The 9,148-nt window shown below is 39.0% G+C and overlaps 1 protein-coding gene across 2 annotated transcripts in view; it reads right to left on the reverse strand.

Moving 5' to 3' along the window:
• MEGF10 (multiple EGF like domains 10) overlaps positions 1–9,148 on the reverse strand; it is a 74,907-nt gene that overhangs the window by 33,717 nt on the left and 32,042 nt on the right. For both annotated transcript variants that reach the window (XM_035888695.1, XM_009648956.1), the window contains exons 8-9: positions 6,887–7,099; positions 749–923 (exon numbers count right to left, since the gene is read on the reverse strand). In XM_035888695.1, coding sequence (XP_035744588.1) covers positions 749–923; positions 6,887–7,099 — 388 coding nt within the window. The remainder of the gene's footprint in view (positions 1–748; positions 924–6,886; positions 7,100–9,148) is intronic.

The following is a 9,148-nucleotide window of genomic DNA, read 5'->3' on the forward strand; positions in this document are numbered from 1 at the left end:
ACATACACCCCATGACTGCCTTAGGCCATCACTAAGTTATCCTGAATTTAAGGGAGAAGGAGTCCTTCACGCCTTTTAAGTCTACAGTAAGAGTTAGTTTTCTATTAGTTGCTGTGAGAGCTCAGGTCACATGGGTAACAGCACTTTGTCAGATTAATGGGCAGTATTTTCAGTAATAAAGAAGTCCTTTATGAAACCAAAAGTAAGACAGTAAAACAGCAAGACAGCAGTTTAATGGAAAATAATGTGGATATGTAAAATATTTTCAAAAATTAATTTGGCTTAAGTTTTCACAGTTATTCTTAGAAAAAAATCATATTGTAAAATGTTGTCTGCGTTAGATTAGCATCCAATGCACGGGTAACAGCAAACATGTAAAAGCTGCAGCATAATCTGTCCTGAGCTGTAAAAACCAAATGTCTTTGTCCAGAGTTTCTCTGGATGCAGCATGAGGAGTTGGTGCAACAAGATAAGGACTGGAACGTATTGTTCCTCCCTTTACTTACAACTCACCAGCACACCCTTATTCTGATCTTTTCTTTCTTAAAATGGCTTCATTTCAGTACCGAGAACCAGTCACAAATTTTGCCTTTCAGGGTCTTACCTTATAACACACCCAGCAGTACCTAAATATCCTTTCCTTTCTTTTACTGTGGTAGAGAAAGGACGCTCTGGCATCTTGAAGAATTTGGCACTCAACCAAAGGCAGTAGAGTCAAAAATGGACTGTGAAAGTGAGACTTATTTACCTTAAATCCAGGGGCACAGGTGCATTTTCCAGTCACACTATCGCAGTCAGCACCATTTTGGCAGCTGCAGATCTGCTGACACGACTCGCCGTAGAATCCCGGGGAACACGTCTCGTTGCAGTAGAGCCCAGACCATCCCGGCTTGCAGGAGCATTCCCCAGACATAGGGTGACAGCTGCCAGGAGGGGATGAAAGGATAAATAATTCAGGACTAAAAGTGACATCAATTTTTTTTTTCCAGAGAACAAAATGCTGTGATAGATAGGTTGCATAAAGGATCTTGCATGCTATGCACAGGGATGGTTTTACTCCCCAAACCACACAGCAAAGGGTTCTGTGTATGTGTATATAAAAATGCATACCAATTAAGATAAGAAATGTTAACATCATACAACATATAGACATTTTGGGAGGACATGGAAAGAAAAGAAGAGGTATAATTTTTCTATAGCTAGTTGAAAAGAAACCTATCTGAAACACAGGTTTTTACCTTAAAATAGATATCCAATTATAAATATTAAGGTGATGAAACCATTGAATTCCCTGAAATGTATCGTTAGGTTTCCACTCCAAGTGTAATGGGATCATTTTCATAAAACTGCCCAAACTCAGCAGAATATTGTCTGAGAGATATGATGCTTTGGTAAAATAGCGTGGCATCCAACACAAAATAGTAACACAGCACCAAGTGAGTAGCAAGCACACTCTTTTCGTTAAATAGCTGGTTGAAAAGAGGAGAACTGGCACCTTTCCGGGAATGATACAAAATCATTTGCATTGAGCAGAAGTCAGATATACCATCAGAGCAGCGACCTTCTGGAGAGGATCTCCCCTGTGTTGACCATACCTGGTGGCAGACCAGCTGTCCCTACCTGGAACAGCAGTTTCATTGAAGGGCCAGTCAGACAGCTGCTGTCTCATAACAAATGGACATCATCAGCTGTGCAAAGATATACGTGCTGGAAAAGTGGACACAATGGGGTACTCTGTAGCACTCTGGCAGACAAAGCACTTGCTTAATTCTCACCAAAGGAAAGCCTTAATATCCAAATCCAATATATCTACAATGGGAAGACTGTTTAAAGATACTTGTCTGCCACTGATTGAAGTGAAGTTCCTTCAAGCATGCTGGAAAAAAAATGTGCCTTCGTCCAGACGCATTAAATGACCCATGACAAGAGCCTGATTTTGCAAGACTTGCTGACTCCATGTGTGTGGGATGTTTGAAATGGAGTATTTTTCTGACCATTTGAAAGCTTGAAAAAATACCTACTGCACTTGTAGGTGCTATAACATAAGTAGCAACAATATTCTTTGAAATAGTTGCAACATAACAAGGGATGCAATATCAATTGGAACTGCTCTTGCACTCGAGGACTACCCTTGCCAAACTGAGAGTTAGTTACCTATTGCCAAATACACTGACAACATACTGCTGATCAAGGAAAGTATGAATTTTAAAGGTTGGAATGTCATTATGCATTCTGCTCTCTATATATTATTGCATACACTGTGACATCATAAGGATTTGGTGATCTTGAAGATATTAAAATCTCTTTGACAGTATTAAGCTGGTTTACATGAAGTGAGAGGAAAGGTCTTTTCAGCTAAATGATACATGCAGAAACGGTTCAAAACTCATGGTGTTCACAGTCAATACTATCAGTTATTTGTTCAGTGTACGTACATCTGCCATGAAATAAGTTGAAATGGAACTATTCTCACATGTAAAATTAAGAAAACACGTGCTGCAGCAAGATAATCAGATTTGTCCCCTATTCTGAACTTCCTATAGGAAGCCGGTGGCATATTGGATCCAATTCCCATGTTTCTTATCAGTGAAAGAATACAGGGCAGGGAATATGAAAAGATTTTTCAATCCACAACTGAACAGCCATTAGTATATGAATTAGAATAGATTTATAACATAAAATTAGCAGCACTGTCATTTTAAGACATAAATCCCAGTGTTGTTTGTTGGTTTGGGTTTTTTTTCCTTTCAGGAGAGGGGGAGACCACACACATGAGTGTGCAGTGGGTATGAAGCAGAGGCATTGATATTCTGTGCCCCCCAGTGAGTGTTACTAAGGCATACTTGCACATATATTGATTGACACCGAAATTAGTATTCTGTAATTTGTAATTAGATGTAGGAAGCTGGAGCACTTCTGAAGCTTTTTGATGGGTTCTCATGCAGTTAGCTTAATTGGCAATAAGATTTATATATTAAGATAGGGAAATAAAGAGATGTTGAGAGATACTGCCAGTGCATCCACTTTTATTCCTAGTCTTTTGTTCACACTTTCTGGAAAAACAACCCTACTCTGTGCAGAGACAAAAAAAATACTTGTGGGTAGTTAATATTACATATTTGAAGGACTTTGATTAACTTAGTAATTTTCATATGATTTATATATGTGTTTCACTGTTACAATATCCAACTAAATTCTGTAGCACCCTATGCAATATAAAATTTCCATGCAGAGCTGTTGTACATGTATGTACAAGTCCATTAGAAAAATGCAAAATTGCAAGATGCCCTCATCTTGGCTTTAAAAACACTGCCAGACTATATGAACTAAACATGTATCACACCATACAGTTCCACTCAACCCTATGTATGTATCTCAGTAGAAGCATGAGACAAAAGAAACCCTGTTAGAGATCATGTCATGAATATACCCTAATTCCAGGCTGAACTATACCAAATTAGTTGGTGACAGAGAATGACCCCAGCTCATCTTACCTACAGGTGTGAAGCAGTGGTGGAAGATCACCAGAAAGAGCTTACAAGAAAACAAAACCCAGGGACATCTCAAATTTAGCTTGGAGATCAACCTGAAACCAGCGCATATGCTGTAATACAGGCGTAACAAATATCCTTTGTAAATCTTCTAGATAAATATGCAGCTACAGTATGCCCTTTTTACATTTTCTGAATGATCATCAGGTGTCACTCTGGAAGTGGTTTAGGCTAGAAGAACAGTCCTGTACAAAATGAAGTGACAAAGTTGACGAAGGCAGATTGAGGTCTTTTTCGCTCATTCCTGCAAACGGGATCTTCAGAAGGACAAGTTTCTGTCAGCCCCACAAACTGTGGATGGAAGTGGCAGGGACATGCGGGTCTGCTCATACTCAGCAGCTGCTCTTGTACCCCACTGAGGATGCCTGTTTTATGTGGTCTTAGTCTCAGCCAGCAGGTGCTCGCTCTAGGTTTTTTTCCTTTGACTATCAAGGAAAAAGGAAAAATCAGCAGTGTCACCCAGTCAGAGAGAACAGAGGTCTGTGTCTGTTTTGCACTCTAGCTCAAATCTTTTCATATATATCAAAAATGCAATAGAGAAGAACCGTTTGTGAAAAAACTCTTGGCACAAGAGGGGTGGTACCTGCTGCTGTCCTCTGGACCCCTCAAAAAGAAAAATATCTCTCAATATCTCTCATATCAAATCCTTTACAGAACATTTTAAAAAGGCTGCTGATACAACTGAAAACAAGGATGGGCTTGCCTTTCATCCCCAAGAGCTGCCATCAGCCAACAGGAGTAGAAAAATCCCTGTAGCTTAGCCTACCCAAAATGCAAATTATGAATTATTGCCAAAGCTGGTTTGATGCAATTTCCACAATCATAAAACAGTACTAGAAATAGGTATACATTTTTGAAGTATGGTGTATCATAACATTTTTATATCTTTAAGTATTTGAAGAAAATGGCTAGACACATACTTGTACGCTGCAACTTATGCACACATATCTTACAGCAATATTTTTTGATGCTAAGTATTTTTTAACTAACCTTTAGTTCATTTCCATATCCATGAACACTAAGAATACAAGTAATAACCTAGGGCTCTAAGCCAACCAACAGCTCCTCTTCAAGGGTATCTGAAGTAGTGGTCACACATCGATGAAAAAAGCTTTTATACGATATCGAGGCCCCTAGAAGTCCTAACAGAATCCTAGACCTACAGACACACAAAGTGTATTTGAAGAAGGAATTGTAACCCCCTTTTTGTGCCCTGGGATTATTGGTTGTTACATTGCTGCTAAATGGGTTAGTGCTATGAAGAAGATCCTTTGGCCGCTCCAAAATGCACTTGTGGTAGGCAAGTAAGGGGTGAGGGTATCCCCGAATGTGCTTAAAAAGTTGTCTCCTGGCTGACTGATATTTAGTGAGAGGTGAAGACAGCCAGACACAACTGGCTTCTCTAAAGATTCTCAAAAGCATAAAGTGTCCACGTGGAGCTTTGTCTTCTATAACATTAGTCAGACGCCCTTTGATTTCTGTTATTTGTTGGTCTTGATCACTTCCTGACCCAGGGGGAAGGAACCTATATATGAAAAAGACACTTGTGAAGTCATGAAAATCTTGTTTTCCTCACAGACCATTATGCTCTTGCAATATATGCTTCTGCACCTAATGGGGCTGTTAAATGCCTTTGGATTTGTCGTACAGAGGGGGAAACGTTCAAAAAAAGACCAGCCATATGCTGCTGTTTACATGTGAACATTTGTGATCTGATTTGACCACAAGCTGTCTTCCAGCAGTATAAATGAAGGAACAGCTGTGTTGAACATGAATCAGAAGTAATCCCTGTAATATCAGAAATACTATACAGTGTAATGCATTCCTGTCAAACAAGGCTGCTACAACAGTCTGCAGAAAAATCTTCAGGAAAGCAGCTAACCATATTTCATAATACAACAGTATTTGGTCTACCAGCGTAATTTGAGATAGGTCAGAATTATGGTGCCATTTATTCTTGAATGCATTTCCCAAAGAATTAATTGCTTGATTTTGTGTCAAAAACTCTGTATTTTTTCAAAAGATATTTCAAGTAAATGGGATAAACAGAAGTGCAAGCACACAACTGGAAAAGTATATGAATGGAAAGAGAAAGGAATTCAGTTTGCTGTCGCATGGTTTGTCAATGAATGAAAGGTACTCAGACAATCCACACAGTAATTTTTCACAGAGGCCTAACAAAATAGGTATTTCCATGTATGTGTTTGAGTCCTTTAACATCGCTGCTAAACTGTGACTAAAGGCTTTTGTTTTATCTATGAGGAAAGGTGCATCTTATATACAACATACAGCAGCATTCTATGTGACGGCCAGTGTTTCCTGCAAATTCCTTTCACAGCCATTTTCAACAGCAAAAATTTAGATTATGCTCACAAACCTTACCTAAGGTACTGTCATTTGTAATGCGATTAAGTGTAAGTGAGTGCACAATGGCCAAAGTATTTCATCAGAAGAACTGTGTTTTGTAACAAGAGAAAGCTGTCCAGAATTGTTCTATAAATATGTTGGCTCACCTCAACTGACATCTGACATTCCTCCCTCACAGCTGAAAGTTTTTCTCCAAATAGCTAGTTTTTAGATTTTCATAACAATATGCTGAAACACTGCGAAATCCAGACACACGAAACTCAAAAAATAGGACTCATTATCGCCTGAATAAGGAGAGGCGGTAAAAGTTAAACCAATTGGAAAACTATTTTCATGCCATTTCCAAGGATCAGATTTTACATGCTTTCTAGAAAAATCATTTAAATGACAAAAAACCCCTATTTTTGAAACCTAGATTTGCAATTGGTAAAGGTTCGGATATTTTGTATTAAAATAGTCACCTACACCAACATTTATGTACGTATACAGAAAGGGAGAGAAATGGATTCTTCTCTCATGCCTGACCCATAAGACTATACATCCATTGACTTCAATTCAGCTATCTCTCACCTGCAGTATACCAGAATGTCTGAGGGATGTATAATGTATACTGACTTTATACGGTGAACAATATAATGGTTTATTCACATGGTAAATAATAGACAAAGGTCTCAACATTTCTTAAATTGTCTTAACATTTCGTTCATGGATGAGAAACCAAATACAGCCATGAATATTATGATATTAAGATCAAATACTGTTGCAAGCACTAAAATTCAGAAGCTCTTTTGGGCTGGTGTTTTCTTTCTTGATGTGGTTAGAGAATACCAAATATTCTAACAAGTTTTTAGCTGCTTCAGTTTGCATGCAAGTACTAGAAAAATCATGAAATACTTATTTTGAGATTATAGTCAGATTTCTATGTTCTGTACAGAAAAAGAAAACAGGCTAAAGGGTGTAAAGCCTACCTCCAGGTATTGGGCATGTGGCAGGGACACTTTTTATCACACTTGAGACCATAAATTCCCTCAGGGCAAAGCCTTGTTTCACAGTGCTCTCCAGTGTACCCTGGTTCACAAAGGCAGGCACCACTAATATGGTAACATTTCCCACCATTCACACACTTGCAGGTCTCAGCACACTGCACTCCATAAGTTCCCACTGGACACTCATCTTGGCATCTGTGAGGAAAACAAACAAACAAAAATTAGTTCTATTTCCCATTAAACTACAGCTTTTGGAGAACTAAGGGAAATATGGTTAATGGGGAATATCTTATACTGGTCTAAACCACCTCTTAAGTACAGCAGAAATTTATGTAACTCCATATTTAGAAGTGCCTGTCTCTCTGGTTTCTTTTGCTGCTCAGCTAGGCAGGCTTAAAAACATTGGCTCTGCAAATTCCTTTGGAAAAGGTCTCCCTTCTCTCCAACAAAGGAGACAACATGTATACACAGACAGCTGCGCTTCGCATTCAGGAGCCAGAACAAACCCAAACCCTCCTAAATCAGACCTGAAGTATGACAGAATAAATTTTCAACTACTTTGTTTCAAACACCATCCATCTCTAACTTTTTTAAGTGATCTAGACTCTCCACTTAGCACTCGTGTGAAGAGCCAGCAGACACCCGCGCCCCTGCAGACGGTCAGGCCAGGAAGTTCCCTGGCAATCACGCTCAGCAGTCTCTGATGAGAATATTTTCTAATTGTGTTCCCAAACACATGATGTTTCCAGAATACCTTTCTTTTCAGAATTTCATTCTAAACCTATTTTTTTGTGTTGATTTTGCCCTTCAAAAATTCAGAGGATGACATGGAAAAATCTTCAGGAACACCAAACCCTTCTTTTCACCTGACTTTTCTAACACATGAAAGTGAAAATTAATAAAGATTTGAGTTTAACCCACATGGGAGAGTAGCAATGACTTTTGTTGCTCCTTAAGGAAAATATATGCTAATAAAGAGACTTCTTCACCAAACTTTTCCTCATTCATTCACAGAGCATTTAGAAGATAGATAGTTTAGCTAACAGTCTTGTTTCCTTCATGTTTTACATATGAAAGACATTATTTAACCTAAAGAGCAGACTGTATGTTTAGCTCTCCAGCCTGACTACCACATGAAAATTTTCACTGACATGAAATATGAACCAGGTCTACAACCTTGCTTCTGACCCATTCCTGCCCTTGGAGTACCTTGAAAAACAAAAGAATTGCAAATACAGCCTGTTTTGCAGGAAAAAGGGGAGCTCAGACTTGCAAAATTGATCAAAACACTGCAGCCTGTAAGGCATTTGAGATTAAAATCAGATTTAAATTACAAGACAAAAAAATTAATTGCTTTTAGAAACACCAGTGTAGTGCAGTGCGTAGACTGTCATATGGATATTCCTTTGATTTCCCTGCTGACTTGTCTGAGTCTCTTTAAATGCATCTACCACCTTCTGCACTGTTTCTTCACAGACGCAAATTTAATTTTGGCATCAAAATGGCTCTGGACTAATTGTTTCTCTTCTTCATGAGGTTTTTTTTTTCCGCTTATATCTGGCACAGCTCTCCCCATGTCCTGTGAATGCTCGCATGGGAACTGCATATGGTTATAATACCTACTATTGTCAGCAGCGATCCCCTGGACTGACCCCAGTGATTAAGCTACTGCTGACTTCAGCAAATGAGTTGTGTGCTGTTTAAAATATATGCGGGAAAACACTTCTTTTACCACTTTCCACTGCCTTCAGAAACGATGTCTTGCTAGATTATATTTCCAATCTACCAAAGCCAATTTTTAACAATCAAGTCAGAAAATAAAGAAGTTTCATTTCTTCATTTGAAAGAAGTACTTTAGGAAACAACTCTCCAGCTTGCTTGCTTTGAAGAGGAACCAAATGAGTTTCCCTTCCTACTATGACTGCCAAACATCTGCACAAAACCAAGAGCTTCCCTCCTCAAACCTTCACCATACCCCAAACTGCGTCATTCTGCAAGCCACTCAAGTGAGGACCCACAAGACACTGCCAGAGCAAGGGCCACAGCAGGAAAGTCCCAAAACCAAGCAGTTCCTCACAGAAGGGTAATCACACAGGCACTTTTAACCTGTGACCCAGCACCAGCTAAGTGACATAGCAAACATTTCATAAAGACTCTTTCAATAGTATCACAGATATTTTCATTCTGCTTTCTACCAGCTTCTTAACTTTCCTCTGTCATAGCAGACCCCTGGCGGGTTCAGCA

This window comes from Egretta garzetta, unplaced genomic scaffold (genome assembly GCF_000687185.1).
Source record: "Egretta garzetta isolate BGI_Z169 unplaced genomic scaffold, ASM68718v1 scaffold541, whole genome shotgun sequence".
In the NCBI taxonomy this organism is placed as follows: Eukaryota; Metazoa; Chordata; class Aves; order Pelecaniformes; family Ardeidae; genus Egretta; species Egretta garzetta.